The following is an 18,666-nucleotide window of genomic DNA, read 5'->3' as shown; positions in this document are numbered from 1 at the left end:
ATTACATCAAATAATAACATGTTTGTCTCTATTGAATGATTGATTGAAGGGCAGAGGCAAAAAAAAAACAAAACACGAATGGTCAATTAATTAGAGTAGCACCAGTGTCTCACAACAAGTAGATTCTGGATTCTGTATGTCCCTATGCTGATTAGTTTTATTATTATTATTATTGAAACAAAAATGCAGTTGCAAACTCTCGGTGATACATTCATCCATTCTACCAGAAAAAGGTGGGATTTTGGGTATGTGGAATTGGATCCACCCCTCTCCGGCCCACGACAAATAAATGATACATATGATGAGATAGAATATGTACATAAAACCATAACACACCAAACATTGCATTCTCAACAAATGTAACACAAAAAACTCCAAAAATTTTATTTTAAATTGAATAACAATATTTGTCATGGTACATTCAATAAATCACAATATAGAACTAATAACAAAGTGACAGAAATATAACCTTTTAGCGTTTAAGAGGAACTAATTTAGGTGAAAATAGTCTTTCGGGAACCAAATGAACACCTTAAGTTATTTTAAGGCGCTGAGCTTCAATATTTCCAACAGTCTTTAAAGGTGTCATCCCCAAGTCTCGCGATAGTGCACATACCGGGTAACGTTCGCGTCACGTTAACGCGGGTGCCCGAGAAAAGGCTTGCTAGCGCGGATGTGCCGTCCGTGACGAACCGGCTTGTCTTTCATTAAAAACAAGAGGATATTACTCATTTACCTTGACAAACTTCGGAAAATCTTCAACGACTCCTATACGGGATCACACGAGGCACCGGATCACGGACGATATATCGGGATCGAAGAGGAAATTCGACTAAAACATGTCGGAAAGCGCAAGCTGCGTGGAACAGCGGGAAGAGCAAACTGAACTTGACGAAGCCGGAGGAGCGGAGGTAAGACGGTTCAAAACGGCCATTGTCTCCTCCGAGCGGCGGCTACGATTCTCACAAAACCAGCCACACAAGTGTGTTATGTTGACCGCTGGCCTGTCTCTGAAGTGTGGGTTTCCCGAATTGGTCCGTGGGAAACTTTCACATTGTCAACGTTAATGCGGGCTGGTGGAGCTAGCCAGCTAGCCAGCTAGCCGCGATGGTTAGCTCCGCGGCAGCAGCTCCGTCCCGGACGGGCTGAGGCTAACGGAGCAGCAGAGAGGCCATCCTGTTTCATGAACGACCAGACTGCTGGCTTCGGGGCTAAAAAGTTTGGCTTTTGTTCGTTTGTTTCTTTGTTTGGTTGTTGTTCGGTTTACCGGATGAGATTCACACAGCAGAGCTGCAGCCCGATCCGCTGTCCCATCTGCGTCTTTGTTTTCAGCGGGTACAGTCAGCAATGGCTGCTGTTACTGCAGCGCTGTCTTGTTTACAACTTGGCTGTTGTTGCTTTAGATTCCCAGCTCTGACTGCCTCACAATTACAATGTTAAAAATTAAAAACACTGTTATGAAGTTAATATTATCGAATTGATTGGGATACAAGAGACAGAAACATGCTGTTATGTTAAGTACTTAAAAAAGTAAGATGCACTAAAATCAAGGATAAACTAATTGAGTATGGTACTCGCCATCATAAATGACTCATGTGGTTTAAAATAGTCATGTGTGCTATAAAGTTATCATAGTGGGTGGTGCTGCATGACTACTTGTACATTATTTTAACTAGACAGTTACTACCATAATGGCATTAACATGCCAAGACATGCAGTACAGGCCAAAAGTTTGGACACACTTTCCTATTCATTTGAATGAGTAGGTGTGTCCAAACTTTTGGCCTGTACTGTAAAGGCTGAAGGTAAACAGCTGATCATAATTGACTCTTGGCAGTAAGGGCAGAAGATTGGAATAAAGATGGTCTATATTGTCAGTCCAGCTTGTGTTTTCCTGTTGGCTGTTCCTGGAAAAAAAATTATTATTATTATTATTATTATTATTATTTATTTTATTATTTTTTTTTTCTATTCAGGAGAAGTCTGACTCTTCAGATGCTGGAAAAGAGTCATCCTCAGATGCTGGTCCTGATGGACAAGATGCATCTTCCTCCTCATCCAAAGCTAAAGATATTGCTCCAGGTTATGAGGAGAAAGTGGTAAGGGCATCGTTTCTTGAATTTGATTCCACAATTACATGTTCTTGGACAATTAAGGTAAAAAGACCTCTTCCTTGTGTGTCTAGCAAACCGATCGAACCAACAGATTTGAGTATCTGCTGAAGCAAACAGAGTTGTTTGCACATTTCATTCAACCAGCTGCACAGAAGACTCCCACCTCCCCACTGAAGATGAAACCTGGGCGTCCTCGTATCAAGAAAGATGAGAAACAAAACCTGCTGTCTGCTGGAGAGTGAGTGCACAGCTATGAAGTCCAGTGTATTAAATTTTTAATCCAATTACTAGTTTTTTTTTAATGATGACATTCATATTATGTGTATTTGACAGCAACCGTCATCGTCGGACAGAGCAAGAGGAGGATGAAGAGCTTCTGAATGAAAGCACCAAGACTACTAATGTCTGTGCTCGCTTTGATGAATCTCCATCATGTAAGCAATTACCTGGTTTTTACTTGAACTTCAGAGGAAGAAACCTTTTGCGGTTGTATCATTAGCAGGAGCGGTATTTATTTGTCTTCCTGTGTTACATCTAGATATCAAAACGGGAAAAATGAGGGACTATCAGATCCGTGGTCTGAACTGGCTCATTTCTTTGTATGAAAATGGCATCAATGGCATTCTTGCTGATGAAATGGTCAGTATTTTCTCGCAATCAAATATGTTATTTCTACATTTGGATATGTATTACAATGTAAAAGAGAACGATAAAAGGGAAAAAAGATAGTTTCACGTACTGTGTGGCCAATCACGCTCTTTGCTGTTTCCAAGGGTTTGGGTAAAACTCTCCAGACTATTGCCCTGCTGGGATATATGAAGCACTACAGAAACATCCCTGGTCCCCACATGGTGCTGGTGCCCAAATCCACCTTATACAACTGGATGAATGAGTTCAAGCGCTGGGTGCCTTCCCTTCGTGCAGTCTGTCTAATTGGCGACAGAGATGAGAGGGTAGGCTTTGTTGAAATGTTGTTATTGAACATTTAGTATGATTTTGGCTTTTATTCCATAATAGTTCCTTTTTTCTTTTTTCTTTTTTTAAGATCTTAGCATAATGCATGCGATTAATTGTGAGGCAGCTACAGCAGCTTAACACTTTTCTGTGTAAAAGTCATGCATTATGCATTAATTATGCACTTTTTTCCCCTTTCTTTCTTTCTTTCAACCATCCCCCTTCGATATTTAGACTGCCTTGATCAGAGATGTGCTGCTGCCAGGAGAGTGGGACGTCTGTGTCACATCCTACGAGATGCTCATCATTGAAAAGGCTGTGTTCAAGAAATTTAACTGGAGATACCTGGTTATTGATGAGGCCCACAGGATCAAGAATGAGAAATCCAAGGTCAGACGGCTACTGGCAACTGCCACAGCCAGAAGATTGTTTTTGTTTTTAAAACTGACACAAACATCCATTGTTGGGGTGAATCCACAAAAGACTTTTGAGTGATGTACAAAAGAATTATGTTTTTATTTTTCACAAATTTCACAAAATGGTTAATATTTTATCTTTCTGTATAAGAATTCTTGCAGCTGTAGTTTGAATTGTAATGCTCCAACTTCTTGTAAACCTAAAGGTATTCTTTGTTGTTGCATAGCTGTCAGAAATTGTGCGTGAATTCAAGACCACCAATCGTTTACTGCTGACTGGAACACCCCTGCAAAACAACCTCCATGAACTGTGGGCTCTACTGAACTTCCTTCTGCCTGATGTCTTCAACTCATCAGAGGTGAGACAATAAATGCACACGTCAAGAGAGACGATTGCTTTGAGATATTAGTACTCTTGTTTTAACTGAAAACACCCTCTCTTTAGGACTTTGACTCCTGGTTTGACACCAACAACTGCTTGGGTGATCAGAAGTTGGTTGAACGTCTTCACACTGTATGTATCTGAGCTAATCTCTGTTCATTTTAAATTGTTTTGTACTGTTGTTGTTTACCAAAAAGACACACTTATGAACCCCACATTTGTTTCTATGTAGGTTCTGCGTCCTTTCTTGCTCCGTCGTATAAAAGCTGATGTGGAAAAAACTCTGCTCCCCAAAAAGGAGATCAAGATGTACGTCGGCCTGAGCAAGATGCAGCGAGAGTGGTAAGCATCCTCAGTTGAGCTTCATTCATTCACTCTTTGGACAGTGGGAGGAAAGGTCTAAGGCTCGGGAACTATCTACCATGCCGTCTCGGCGCCCCCAGTTGAGCTTCATTTGTTGAAAATTTGTCTTAAACAGCAAATATCTTTTTCTACATATGTAATACATCTGGACATTGTCATAACCAATTATATACAACTGACTTATGTTACAACCGATCAGGTACACGAAGATTCTGATGAAGGACATTGACATTCTGAACTCGGCTGGTAAGATGGACAAGATGCGCTTGCTGAATGTTCTAATGCAGCTGAGGAAATGCTGCAACCACCCGTACCTGTTTGATGGAGCTGAGCCAGGTCCTCCCTACACTACTGATCTCCACCTGGTGGTCAACAGTGGCAAGATGGCAGTGCTGGACAAACTGCTTCCCAAGATGAAGGAGCAGGGTGTGTAGATGATCAGTGGAATATATGAAATCTACTGTTAGTCTCTTTCAGTTTGAATTTTATTGAAACTGTTTTAATATCATAATATTTAAATATAGTGTGTGTGTATATATATATATATATATATATATATATACACACACACTATATTTAAATATTATGATATTAAAACAGTTTCAATAAAATTCAAATATATATAAATATATATATATATATATATAGTTTTATACAGTTTTCACTGTTGAATACAAACTGCTGCTGTATATATTTGTTGCATCAGTGGAGATTTTCAGCATATCCACTGGTAATTCAGCTTTACTGTACATTTAATTGAAAACTTCAATCCTTCTTCTCAGGTTCCCGTGTGCTTATCTTCAGTCAGATGACCAGGATGCTGGACATCTTGGAGGACTACTGTATGTGGAGGAACTATGGCTACTGCCGTCTGGATGGTCAGACACCTCACGAGGAAAGACAGGTGAGATGCTTACTTCTCAAACTGTTTAAGTAGTTGCAATTTATGCAACAGGAATCAGAGACATTTGTGTTTATTTTGTATATTTCCAGATCTCTATCAACGCATATAATGAGCCAAACAGCTCCAAGTTCATCTTCATGTTGAGCACCAGAGCTGGTGGACTAGGAATCAACCTGGCTACAGCTGATGTTGTCATCCTCTACGATTCAGACTGGAACCCACAAGTTGACTTGCAGGCCATGGTTTGTCCTCTAGAGCTCCCCATTCCTGATGAAGTTGCAAAGGCGTGAATATTAAAACAGACACATGACTAGTTTATTGTTTTTCGTTTCAGGACCGAGCTCACAGGATTGGTCAGCAGAAACAGGTACGCGTCTTTCGTTTCATCACTGAAAACACAGTGGAGGAGAGGATCGTAGAGAGGGCAGAAATGAAACTGCGCCTGGATTCCATTGTCATCCAGCAAGGTAATTCTTTTAACCTGCCTTGCTGTAATTTAAAATCAGTCTAGCTATAAGCTATAGCTGTTTAAAGCCTCTTTATATTTGGTGTTGGCTTATGAAAGGACAAGCGCGGTCAGTAACCTCCTTTACTTGTAAACAGCTAATGTGCATGACGAAATCTCAGCCACAGTTCATAGTAATGCAGAATATGACAGAAAATAGAAATGTCTTTTTTTTTGTTTTTCTTTCGTTGAACAGGAAGGCTTGTGGATCCAAGTGCAAATAAGCTGGGCAAGGATGAGATGCTGTCTATCATCCGCCACGGCGCCACACATGTGTTTGCCTCCAAAGAGAGTGAGATCACAGATGATGACATTGATGCAATCCTGGAGAGAGGTGAAAGAAAGGTTGGTTTGAATCCATGATGGTGATATTTTAAATCAGCTATTCCTAATGAATACTCTTCTATTTTGTATGAATCCTCTAAAATTCTAATTTTAATCTTGTTTTATAGACCATGGAAATGAAGGAAAGACTGTCGTCCTTGGGCGAGAGCTCTCTGAGAAACTTCACCATGGACACAGAGAACAGCAGCGTCTACACATTTGAGGGAGAGGACTACAGAGAGAAGAAAAAGGTAGAGAGACCTACATCCGCATCAACCAGTAATTGCTTCCTTCCAACAGCATGCAAGTTAAAATCCTCAACCCGTTCCCCTCTTTTGTCTTCATTCAGGTCATTACCAACTGGATTGAGCCACCCAAGAGGGAAAGGAAAGCCAATTATGCTGTGGATGCCTACTTCAGAGAAGCCCTGAGAGTCAGTGAACCCAAAGCACCAAAGGTATGATCGGCTTGGTCTGAAACACCCTCTGGATTAATTATGAATTAATGCAACAAAATGTGTAATTGCACTCTTCTTATGCTGGATGGCATGTTATTCTGTTTGTGACCTAACTTGTCCATCTGTCTTCATCTCCTAGGCTCCTCGTCCACCCAAGCAGCCAAATGTCCAGGACTTCCAGTTCTTCCCTCCACGTCTCTTTGAGCTTTTAGAAAAGGAAATATTGTTCTACAGGAAGACCATCGGCTACAAGGTACAACGAAATGTTTCAGGCACGAGTGAGATTGCTATTAATGTCATCAGAAATGTCTCTAAATCAGTATGTGGCTCTGTCTCTTCAGGTTCCACGTAATCCAGACATGCCAAACTCGGCTCAGTTGCAGAAAGAGGAGCAGGCTAAGATTGACGAGGCCGAGGCTCTCACTGAGGAAGAACTGGAGGAGAAGGAGAACCTGCTGCAACAGGTGCCGATTAATCTCAGTCTGTACTTACTGGCGGATATTTATTCATTACTTGTTCCTGATAATCTGTAAATCCAAATGAAACTTTTAATTACTTGGATATTGCTTTTGCATATTTTAATGAACTGTACCTTAATTGCAGGGATTCACTATTTGGAACAAACGCGACTTTAACCAGTTTATCAAAGCTAATGAGAAGTGGGGAAGAGATGATATTGAGAACATTGCCAGAGAAGTGGAGGGGAAAACTCCTGAGGAAGTCATGGAATATTCTGGTAATATATTCTGGTTTCTCCTCTATCCAAAAATCAAACTCAGGCTTTTTCTTTCCTTGCATATTTCCTGATTTAATGTTGTTGTTTTTTTTTTGTTTTTTTTTTTGCAGCTGTGTTTTGGGAGCGCTGCAATGAGCTCCAGGATATTGAGAAGATCATGGCCCAAATTGAGAGAGGAGAGGCCAGAATTCAGAGGAGGATCAGCATCAAGAAGGCACTTGACTCAAAGGTAGCTGACTATCAGCAGCTGTTTTCAATGTTCATTTCTGGTTCAAAGTTTATCTGCAAAATTTAACTAAATACTTGAACCATAAATCTTTCTCCAACTGTTTAATCTTATCCTCATCGCATCATCCTCTGACCCCCAAATGTTTCTCGGCTCTTTTCTCAGATCGGTCGCTACAAGGCTCCCTTCCATCAGCTTCGCATCTCCTATGGCACCAACAAAGGCAAGAACTACACAGAGGAAGAGGACCGTTTCCTCATCTGTATGCTCCATAAGCTAGGCTTCGACAAAGAGAGCGTGTATGATGAGCTGCGTCAGTGCATCCGTAACTCACCCCAATTCCGATTCGACTGGTTCCTTAAATCCAGGACTGCCATGGTAAAGAAAATAATAATAATAATAATAATAATAATGAAAATTTCTTGCTCATCTTTAAAGGTTGCTTTAATATTGAAGGCCTTTTTGATTTGTTGTATAGGAACTCCAGAGGCGCTGTAACACACTGATTACACTGATTGAAAGAGAGAACATGGAGCTGGAGGAGAGGGAGAAGGCAGAGAAAAAGAAACGTGGCCCAAAGACGGGCTCGGTAATTTAAGAATCCATTACTATTACAGAGAGCAAACAACTTCTTTGTCAGTGCAACTAAAATCCTAAATCCTAAATGATAGTTGTGTCGGAGGTGATAGGTGTTTTTAAATATATTATCATATTTAAAATATTAGTCCTGATGTGATACTTTGTTTACCATATTATCTTATTTTTAGTAAAAAAAAAAAAAGTTGCAGTGAACATTTTATTTAAGAACAAGCAGATGGACCAAAGTAAACTAGTCTAAAATGTGTTAATTTGTGAGAGATTAAATTAGCGCTCATAAATCTTTCCCTTTCTGCCTTTTCCCAGGCTCAGAAACGGAAATCGGAGGGAACTCCAGATGGTCGTGGACGTCGGAAAAAGCTGAAGTTGTGAAGCCGTTCATAACCTACAATATCAGAATTGAAGAGCAGCAGCGAGCTCTGGTACCATTAGTTCTAGTGTCTGTGTTTGTTTTGCAGACTGTGATAATGTACTGTGTGAAACTCCCTCTTTCTGATGGACAGATCTGGTTGTATTGCGTTGTAGGAAGTGCTCCTTTACAAGCTTGCCTTGTTGTCCCTGACCTAAACACTGCAGCTGTGCTGGTTTAGTTTTTTTTTTTTTTTTTAGCCAGTCATTTTTTTTACTAGTACTTAATTGAAATAAATGTATTTATGCCTGTTGTACTACATTCCATTGCTTGAAACAATATGTATGCCTATTTTTAAAAAAACATTTGTTCTTCCTATGTGAAGCAGAAATTTTGAACGTCACAAATAAACGTCCCCTTTTTTTTTTATATAAAAATGTGTGCAATAAGATACTGACTCAAAAAAGGACATTTATATTTTAGCACTTGAAGTTACAAACATCCAAACTTTTGAAATTGACACAAAATTACTAAGCCATAAAAGTCTAATAACAATTGGCACATTGCAATATAATGTCACGTGTAGAAGAATATTTATAATTTTGATACAGCATTTGTTTTTTCAGAATTTGATAAACTACAAAGATGTATAGTTCATATTTTTTTCAAGTTTCATCAGGGTGGAATACCCTTTTTTTTTTTTTTTTTTTTTTTTTTTTTTCTTTCTTTTTCAAAGTCCTGCATTGATATGTACACAGATTGTTTTGTATCTGAGTTTCAGCCATATTAATCTGGGGGGGGGGGGGACAAAAACAAACAAACCGTAACTTTGCAATCTGCAGACAAATGACGACATTTACACTCCCTTTCGATGACACCATAGCGGTGTAGTTAACGCAGCAGTGGGCAGGTATACTGCAGGCTCTTTAAAGCACGACAGAAAATACCAGTACTAAAAATCACTTGTCACATTTTCATTCATTAAGGTCAGCTTCAACTAACATTCAATCTTTTTTGTGCTACTCTCCACAAAATAAAATAATGAACACAGTGAATCACAGTAATAAAAAACTTGGTAAACTAATTATCTTTAAAGGACGAACGTAGGAATTTTTTTTTATATTTTTAAAAAAGTGGTTGCCTTTTTCTTGGTGACTAATAGCATTTTTGAGATTCTCAAGCTTTTGCAGACATTGGATAAAGGGATATATTACAACTTGGCACCCAGTGAAGCAGGTGAACAGTTTAGGGGCCTGTACATACATCCATGAGTTAGAATTGGTTGCAAAAAGAAGAACCTATAGGACATTACAGCACGAAAGAACCATCAACAGAGATTAGTGAGATACAGAAAAGCTGTAAAATTTTCTGCATGTGTGCCCCAAGCACTGATATCGTGTCCACAGGTTGTTCTGGGCTTCAGTGCTTCAACAGTTGGGCATTGAAGGCACAGTGGTGGATGAAACTATCAGTCGTCTTTAATCGGGGGCAGAGGTTTGAGGTGGAAGCGCTTCAGACCTAGACCTCAGAGCTGTCTGAACTGCTCCACAGGCCCCCTGGACCTTGGCTTTGGCCGCTGTAGGCGGAAGAGGAGGAGGTAGTGTAAGGAGGGAACTGGGTCTTCTTTTCCCTCTTCTTGCGACGCAGCAGCAGAATGACAATGGTGGCGATGAGGCAGATGAGGAGGATCAGACCAGCAAGGCCCACCAACATGGGCAGGGTGGAGGAGTCAGCCGGCTGCCTGCCAGAACTCTCCAGCAGGGGGCGGTCCAGGAGGGGGTCACGGTTCGGGGACCACGGTTGGTGCTGACTGACCACAATGCGGTCTGCTCGTTCCAGGGCGATGTGCTGAATGTTGGTGCCCCTGTTGTTTTCCACACCAATGTCCTGAGCCAAAGGAGGCCCAGACAGAGCAGGGGCAGCAGCACGGCGGCGACGAGTTGCCCCCGTCTGGGGCTGCTCAACTGAGAAGACACTGTGATGGAGATACTCCACACTGCGCTTGCCAATGTTGCGGTTTGCATTTTCTCTGGAGCGGACAGTGTAAATGGTGTGGATGAACCACTCTCTGCCAGCAGCCACCTGGAGAACAGAGACATCTGAGCCCATTTCCTTTACATTTACCTAATTATGCAGTTTGTGAACATTGTTGGATATTTATTCTGACCTGAAAAAGTGGAGATGAAGACAGCGTGAAGCCATCAGATCCTGGCTGCCGGACCAAAGGCAGAGCTCCAGGTGTGTCTTGGGCCAGAGTGGCCTTAAAGGCAACATCCCCAAATGCAGAAGCTTGAGTCTCCGGCTGGGCCTTGTCCTACACAATCACACACAGAAATCTGTAATTAGTAATAATCCCGTATCTTCTTTTGGCCTCCACAATAGACATACAACTTTTTTTTTTTTTTTTTTTTTACCAAGATCTTGAATCTGTAAAGCAGAGATGGAGCATCTGCTAAACATCCATACTCCTTGTTGGTGGGGTTGTATTTGGGAACGTAGCCATCTGCTCCTGTGCAGAGGAAGACTTTCTCAATGCTGCAGGAGAAGGAGTCACCCAGGTTCTGGACTGGGTCCACCATCACACGGCCGTAGATCATGGAGCCTGGGGTAAAGGACATGTACATTTCCTTCAGTATGATAAAGCAGGAAGTCAAGTCAGATGACATGATGGGATTAAATGCAACATGGGATTCTCATGAGGCTGTGGTCCTCGGCCACTGGATGGCAGTGTTGTAGTACCTTCTGAAAAAGCAGCATCAGTCCCTTCTCCAAAGCCCATGGAGCCGTCAGACAGCCACAATTCCTTCTTGGACAGCAGGAACATCTGAGTGTTGAGGCTAAACTCAGCTGCCACAGGGTCACTCACCTGGAGCACATGACAACAGTTACCATATGGCCCCGACCCAGCTCTCGGCCACGATAACAAGGAAATACACACAGTTGGCCATGAAATAAAGAATAAACTCTTCCATCATTTATTTACATAAAAGAAAACCCAACACAGCAACCAGCTGTATAACATGTACAGTCAGTCGCTCAGTAGTGTCAGTGAATGGAAGTTTGAAACCGTGGTCGTGTATGGTGCAACAGGAAGCAGGGTTGGGTTTACATGAAATGAAACAAATTGAAAAAAAAAAAAGTTAATTAAAATTTATATATATATTAACAAGTAGTTCCATCAGGCTGTCAAAGACTGTTATGTTAAAATGGTCTTTTTGCTGAGTCCTCTGGTTTTATTGTTGAATATAAATCTCCCAATCGGGACAGAAGTTAGTATTACTGTAGGATTCCCAACCTGCTGGAAGCGTATGTCCATGTCAAAGGTGAGAGGCTCTCGTGGGTGGCAGACAGGGGGGATGCTGAACTCCCCGTTGGGAGAGGCAATGCAGGGCACCAGCTTCACTGTGTAAGTCCCAGAGTAGTCTCGCACCTACACATCACACACAAACACCAGAACATCAACACTATGACTGAAGTTTTGAAATTCTTTACTGCAGCAGGAAATACTTCGAAGCACAATGACGCACAGCAAAGTCTGAGACGAAACTCCACTGCTGCATGGGCTGGTTGTATGTCGGCTCAGTCCTGACCAGGCCGAGAGTGAACGTGAGCCCAGAGTGGTCGGCACACATCACCATGGACGACACACTGGTTCCTGAAAACAAACACGTCCACGGTCATTAATGTTCATAGCTGCATTTTGTCCAAACTAAAACCGGCAACACTGTCCACTTTCTTATTTATAGAATGACCTTCTGTATTGTTTGTGCCGCTTGCTTCCTAAATGTAAACACAGCAGGGCGATTTTGACATTTGCTGAGATGACCTGTGGCACTTTCACACAGGAAGGACCCCAATGTGGAACTCCACAAATAGATGAAGAGAGGATGTGGGCCACAGAGTAACCCAATAGCAGGCCGCTTTTATCAAATGAGCACACAGGATAAGTTATGGGTGTATTTGGGCAACAGCATCTTACCTGGGTGAGACATAACAAACTGCCCCCTGAAGCGAGCCTCAGTCTTGAAGTTCACAACGAGACGGCCCTCCTCATTTATACGCATGCTGGTGGGGTACATGGCACCTATGAAAACGGAGATTTAAGTTTTACAGTACTTCACAACTGAACATTTTTCTTTCATGATATCATTGGCCCCAGAAAAAATACCTTGTAGTTCAGATTCAGGAGGGCTGCCGATGCCGTCCTGCCACAGAATAGCTGTGTCGTACACAAAGGTGAGTTTGAGCTCCGACTGCAGATCAAAGTGCTGCCAGCCTCCCACAGCCACAGGAGAGTGGAAGACGTAGGACACAAACAGGGGAACACGCAAGGTGACGTAGGACTGCACCAGGTTCAGCACCTAAATGAGTAGAAAAACATTGTGCAGAAAATATTAGGAAGTTGGTAAAATAAAGCTCAAAGCTCAATCAGGTTCCTCACAGTAAATCTACTTAACTCACAGATTACACTGAAAAGAATGGAATTCAGTCCAGTATTACAAGCTGCTGTTTTTGCCTTTATCCTTCCCCTACCTGTCCGTCCGTGCCTATGGAGCCTCCACAGTCATTCAGCAGCTCGGACATGTCGTAGTAGCTGGTGAACTCCCAGAGGCAGGCTTCTAAGTTGAGGTTCCTATAGAAGCGCAGGGAGTTGGTTGAACGCATGTTGGTGCTGTACTGGTACGGGGAGGTCTCGCCGATGATTTCCGGGTTCTTTGTTGCATCGGTGATGAAGCCGTAGCCGGTTTGGATCTCGTTGAAGTCCAGCAGGTTGGAGCAGCGGTGGTTGCCTACACGTGTACCATCTGGGCTCAGGGTGAGCTCGAAATTTGACAGAGGTCTTGTGGAGATCACTGGTAGCATGCCTGCGAAGAGGAGAAGGCTTGTTCTGATCATACAATATAAGGATTTACTCGAGATAGGTAATAACGATTATATAAATAAAAGCTGCAAAACAATCTAGTGCCCACCATCCATGTGAGGCATGTTGATAGTCAGTTTGATTAGGTTGGGGAAGTCTGGGTCATCCGGGCCAGTGTAGCGGATCTTGGCAGAGAAGGGCTCAGCTCCAACAGTGCCTGGGATGCGAGGCTGACACATACCTGCAAACAGTGGAAGTCTGTTGAGCCAATTCATTCCTGACGCAGCACAAAATCTGTACCTGTCACAGAAATCTCAGCTTCTCAATCACCCTCGTCTTTGCTGATCGCAACAATGGGACTGGACAGCTCCAGACCAGCATCTCCATTGGCGTTGAAGGCTCTCGCTGCACATTGAACCCTGGAGCCAGCTTGGAAGTAGATCGAGTCTAAGGTGATGGATTTGGTGTTGGTGAAGAAAGTGTTAGTGTCCACCTCTCTCATGGGACTGGTCACTCCGTCTGACCCGGTGGGAGCGCTGATCAGCCAGCGGTACTGGGTGAGCGTGTCGTTGATGTTCTCCGCAGAGCAGATGGAACCAGTCTTATCAAAGTCGTGGTACTTCGGGTTACAGGCCTGCCAGAGGGCGAGAAGTCCCAACACCGAATGAAAATCTTTCCACTTTTCAATTATTTAACAATAATGCCAATAATGCCGCACAGCCTGGTTTGGTTGGGAAGCTTTGGGAAAAGGAAAAAGGAGCATTTCACCCACCGTCACACACACAACAGGGTATCCATTGATTGGGTGGGGCTTGTCTTTGGTTTTTGCCGTGTCGTCGTACATGAACAGAGAAGCCACCTGGGGCACTGCAGGGAAGGTAACGTCTGCCACACTGTCCAACTCCTCAATGTACACAATGGCCTTGTTCATCTAGCAAGAAGAAGAGAGGCACCATCAGCCAGCTGTCATCCGATGATAAACTCATGATTCATTGGCCTTGACCTCCAGTGAGATGAAATATTAGGTCCAGAAAAGCACGAGTTTCTGTGACTGTGTAGCCATTAAGGAAATACTTAAAGTACAGGCCAAAAGTTCGGAGAGACCTTCTCATTCAAATGAATAGGAAAGTGTGTCCAAACCTTTGGCCTGTTCTGTTCAGAACTGCCAAACTCAAGTTGGAGGTATAGATAGTCATTTTTTTCCTTTAAATGACATCATTTATTCTTTTAATTAATTCAAATGATCTAACCACCTAACATTCACATTCTTTGACCTTTCACCATATTGTTTTCCTAAAGCTGGCAGTTTACACTGTGCATGTCATAACTTTCAGAGCCCTGTGGGTTGCATAGCCAAAATGAGATGTAATATGAACTCAAGCCATCAGTGCTTGAGTGCAGCTACACCATCAATTTGCACAGCCATAACTCACATGTCACGTGCAAAGGAAGAGGTAACACAAAAAGTTTCATCACTTCTTATAACCCTAACTCTAACCCAAAGACCTTATATTCCTTGACTGAATTCAGGGATTTTCTAAGACATCAGCATAGTTAGAAGACCTATTAACATCTTCTGTTACAATGATGAGTTCTGAGGAAAATGCTGGTTTGACTGAACCATCCCTCTATCCACGGTAAAGGCACAAAACGGTTTAGTCAGAGTTAACCTATTTCTGTCACGTGAACAGTTCATGCTTGATGCGGAGTATATGGGTAGAATGTGACAGTTCTGTTTATAGGTTTGTCTTCTGCTCAGCTCTGCTGGGACATTCCTCTCAGCATCTTGTTCCAGAGGGTAAAGCTTTTTTTAAGACTGTGTGGTTCAGGCGTGCTGACAGCAATGCCAGCTGCTGCCTGGCTATTTTAACACAGGCTGACATGACAGGGCGCATGCTCACGTTTGTAGATATGCCGTCCTGCAGGACTGCATGTATGCACAAATATGAACTTCTTCAGGTCTATATAATGTCTGTGTTTTCTTGTGTGTGTGTGTGTGTGTGTGTGTGTATTGTGTGGTCTGTTGTCTCACCTGTATTTCAGCCACCATGTTGTCATCAGGCTTCATGTGGACAGTGAAGGCCTCTCTCATCTCTCTCTGACCATCATATAGAATCTCAATCTCCACAAAGTGTTCCTTGTCGCCCTCCTTGAACTCAACATCTTATAGAGCCAAGGCAATGAGGAGAGGAACAATTAAATCATGAATTTGTATCAGGATGCAGCATGCTAGTTACCGGGCCACTGCAAACCAACTTCCTACCCTCTGACAGTGGGTTGTAGTCATCTCCAGAGGTTGCAGAGCCATCTTTAGTGTGCACCCTCACCACTGAGACCTTTGAGGTGTCTCCAGTGCGCAGGATAGGAATCTTCACTATTGCCGTATCTCCTTTGACCTGTGGTTCCCTCACGCTGTACTTGATCTCAGAGAACCGGATGATGGGCTCTAAAGCAGAAAAAATAGAAATGATGGGCAAAAACTCCATCAATATTGTGTATATCAGGATAATTTTACTGTTAAACCACATTGATAGGACCTTCAAATTTTGACAAAGTGGTCTGTCTCCTTTGGGGATCATGAGAATTTGTCGAAGTAACACAGAGTTTCTTATTGGCATTTGTTGGGGATTTACTTATTTATCCACCAAAATCCACCAAAGATTCTTCATTTTCAGGATACTGCAAGACTCCAGCATCCCGTCTGAGATTTTACGCCAGCTTGGCCATTACTACTTCAGCTGAAGAAGTAACAAATGAATGCTTTGCTCAAGAGCAGCTCAGCAAGCAAGAAGTAAGAGCAGTTTAGTCTTCTCATCCAAGTAAATCCCTCTGGCTCCAACATATTAATGACAATTACTGAATGTTTTCATTTGTTTACATTAATCTAGATACTTTACTTCTTAAATGTATTAACTTATTAAACTTCTTATTTTTTTAACGCTGATAAAGCACTTACTGTCTTTGTCATCTGTGACTGTGACACGCGCCTCCTTCTGCTCCCCGATGGAGGCGCCGTATGGAGATTTGCTTTTTGGACTTCCCAGAACCAACCGGAAATCCTCCTCCTCCTCATGGACAGAGTCATCCATCAGGCTAACCACACAGGACTGCTCTGACTCACCTGGAGAAGGAATGTTAATGTACTTAGTTTATTGCTGCAGGATATAGTGTAACAGTTGAGATAGAGAGAGGTATGTCTCACCTGGCTGGAATGTGATGATTGATGCATCAGTATTGGGCCTCTCAGCGTAATCCATCATGACCTGAGCAGACCCCTGGCGAGTGTAACAGCGCACTGTGGACTTGAGGCTGATGTCTCCACTACGGTACACTGTGGCCTTTACTTCACCATCAGACTCATCCACTTTGTAGCTACCTTCCTTAAACTGAACCTTTGGTACTGAGAGGAAAAGGAAAAGTCAACCCTTTGAATCGGAGTCACAAGCGATGGCAGTTTGTTTTTTTCTGTGGCATTTCAATCACTATCTACGTTTAACCTGCATAAGAGCCTGTATCTAAAAAAATTCACAAACTGTAGCACATCAGAGTATTACTATCAGTAGATTAATGGTAATTTGTCCACAAATATAATGGCTATGAAGCATCTTGGACAGATATTACCAGATGTATTAATGCGTAGTGATATCTAACCTGTGAATGATTTAAGTGTCAAAACATTTCATGGCTATTTCAGATTTTAAAGTAAACTTTAAAATTGTACAAAAAATGTGTATTGAAATTGTCCAATACTAAGACTTAAACAACTTTAAATGAAGCAACAGAAGATTTGACTTGATAAATACTGATTACGTTCTAAAGCAAATGTAAAATATAGTAAGGAAACTGTTTATGCATGTTTTATGTATACCATAACATATGCACGCAGAGTTGCTGTGTTGGACACTCACAGTCAGTGACGGTATCATTGATGGTGATGGTGGTCTTGCTTGGTTCTCCTAACACAGCATTCATTGGCATCCGTAACACCAGGTCAAAGGTCTCAGGCCCTTCCAGCTCCGGCTGCCCCAGATCATCCAGGATGGTCACTCTAAATGTCTGCATTGTCACCCCAGGAGCAAAGTCTAGGTTGCGACTAATGCCGACATAGTCCAGACCAGCTGCCAGATGGAGAGGAAACCATGAATCGATGCTACAAAGCAAAAATCATGACTGCGGGCTGGTGATTCTCTCAAACTGCTGATCTTACCTTCTGCAGAGACGGGATCACTCTTCCTGGAGCGGACGGTGACAGTAGCTGTCTTGGACAGATCTGTCCCTGTCCTCCAAACCTTCACCTCAACATAGCCTGCACTCTCATCCACGACATACTCCGGTTCCCCAAAGTAGAATGAGGGCTCTGTGGTATTATGAAAAGTGGTTAGAGCATCAGTGTCTTTTACAAACATGAAGCAACATAAACTGTCCATCACGCCCAGGCATTTGTGTGCGAATGACACATTTCTGAGTGTATTTTCGCTACATATCTCGTGGCTTTGTGATCAGCTTCGGCAACAGACTGGCATGAATAACTGAGCAAACTCTTCTTTTTGACTCAGCGCAGGAAGCGAGCTGTCATCCCTGTTATCCTCTCCTCCTCCACCTTCCTCCCCCATTTATCTAAATCCAGACAGCTCTGTCTGAACCCAACACCAAAGGGTTGAAGCGTCACCTGAAGAATAAGGCCTGTGCTTGTGCATACACACACAACAATGCATGAGCAAAGGGATGTTCTGATGATAGGGCTGATAAGCACTATGGAGAGATGAGGGGGCTAGGACAAAGAGGCAACCTTTTACTTTGTGGTGGAAGAGGGCAAGAATTCAGATTCCAGGAACTCAAAGCGTCAGTCCGTCTCTCTCCACTCCAGCCTGTGCTCTTAAAGATCCACTGATAGAGGAAGACATTTGGGCCATTCGCTTTTTGGGTCACACCCCAAATCACAAACACAGAAAAGGAGGATACAGAGAAATGTGTAGTGTAAATTATAACACCTGTTTCAAAAAAGGGGGTTGTGAATAGTAACATATAAGTGTTTCATGCACTAATGCTAATGGTGCTACTAATTAATGCTTTATACTTCAGAATAAAATACAGATAGGCAGGTTGTGTTTTGGGCAATAATGCAGGATTAAATTCCATTTTAGTAACAAATGCAGGAATGCTCCCTTTAATTTCCCATTTCTGCATCTGTCAATGAGGAAAAACCTCCAATAACTCACAATAATTTACTCTGATCTGATGAATTACCGAAATTATTTATTTAATTAATTTTTTTTTTTATTTTCATTAATTCAAGGTCTTTTTACTGACTTTTAAAATTTTACTGAGTACATTACTTTCCATAAAGTCTTATTTAACAGTAAATATAAAATATAAAATTTACTAAATTACTTTACTTGCTTCCAGGCAGGCTATTTAGGAGAGAAATATTGGAAACTGACTTAGAGTATATATATATATATATATATATATATATAT

At 42.1% G+C, this 18,666-nt stretch overlaps 2 protein-coding genes across 4 annotated transcripts in view; one reads left to right on the top strand and one right to left on the bottom strand.

Moving 5' to 3' along the window:
* The first annotated feature begins 653 nt into the window (after positions 1–653).
* smarca5 (SNF2 related chromatin remodeling ATPase 5) lies at positions 654–8,643 on the top strand. Of its 2 annotated transcripts, none has more exons than XM_029498720.1 (24): positions 654–911; positions 1,977–2,099; positions 2,186–2,352; positions 2,448–2,548; positions 2,653–2,753; positions 2,888–3,067; positions 3,303–3,458; positions 3,712–3,843; positions 3,930–3,998; positions 4,099–4,208; positions 4,429–4,655; positions 5,012–5,133; positions 5,223–5,375; positions 5,468–5,600; positions 5,835–5,983; positions 6,091–6,213; positions 6,312–6,419; positions 6,559–6,672; positions 6,761–6,883; positions 7,023–7,155; positions 7,266–7,384; positions 7,547–7,759; positions 7,860–7,970; positions 8,285–8,643. In XM_029498720.1, exons 1-24 carry the CDS (start codon positions 840–842, stop codon positions 8,348–8,350), a joined length of 3,105 nt encoding a protein of 1,034 aa, XP_029354580.1. In that variant the 5' UTR covers positions 654–839; the 3' UTR covers positions 8,351–8,643. The 2 variants fall into 2 exon arrangements, with proteins under 2 accessions (XP_029354580.1, XP_029354589.1); XM_029498729.1 differs by having other exon boundaries at positions 840–911; positions 1,983–2,099.
* Positions 8,644–8,712: 69 nt separating this feature from the next.
* The window catches only part of frem3 (Fras1 related extracellular matrix 3), a 28,436-nt gene continuing 18,482 nt past the window's right edge, over positions 8,713–18,666 (bottom strand). The window contains exons 7-24 of one of the 2 annotated variants that reach the window (XM_029498707.1): positions 17,396–17,545; positions 17,097–17,306; positions 16,391–16,588; positions 16,145–16,309; positions 15,452–15,634; positions 15,221–15,351; positions 13,961–14,119; positions 13,519–13,822; positions 13,298–13,429; positions 12,861–13,192; positions 12,490–12,688; positions 12,307–12,414; positions 11,855–11,982; positions 11,623–11,757; positions 11,067–11,193; positions 10,742–10,929; positions 10,495–10,641; positions 8,713–10,409 (exon numbers count right to left, since the gene is read on the bottom strand). In XM_029498707.1, the coding sequence (XP_029354567.1) occupies positions 9,846–10,409; positions 10,495–10,641; positions 10,742–10,929; positions 11,067–11,193; positions 11,623–11,757; positions 11,855–11,982; positions 12,307–12,414; positions 12,490–12,688; positions 12,861–13,192; positions 13,298–13,429; positions 13,519–13,822; positions 13,961–14,119; positions 15,221–15,351; positions 15,452–15,634; positions 16,145–16,309; positions 16,391–16,588; positions 17,097–17,306; positions 17,396–17,545 (3,560 nt within the window). In that variant the 3' untranslated portion in view covers positions 8,713–9,845. The remainder of the gene's footprint in view (positions 10,410–10,494; positions 10,642–10,741; positions 10,930–11,066; positions 11,194–11,622; positions 11,758–11,854; positions 11,983–12,306; positions 12,415–12,489; positions 12,689–12,860; positions 13,193–13,297; positions 13,430–13,518; positions 13,823–13,960; positions 14,120–15,220; positions 15,352–15,451; positions 15,635–16,144; positions 16,310–16,390; positions 16,589–17,096; positions 17,307–17,395; positions 17,546–18,666) is intronic. The other variant, XM_029498700.1, reaches the window with a different exon arrangement.

The sequence above is a fragment of the Echeneis naucrates genome, chromosome 1 (genome assembly GCF_900963305.1).
Source record: "Echeneis naucrates chromosome 1, fEcheNa1.1, whole genome shotgun sequence".
NCBI lineage: Eukaryota > Metazoa > Chordata > Actinopteri > Carangiformes > Echeneidae > Echeneis > Echeneis naucrates.
The sequence above is the reverse complement of the archived record's forward strand: the minus strand, read 5'-3'. Positions and strand labels throughout refer to the sequence as shown.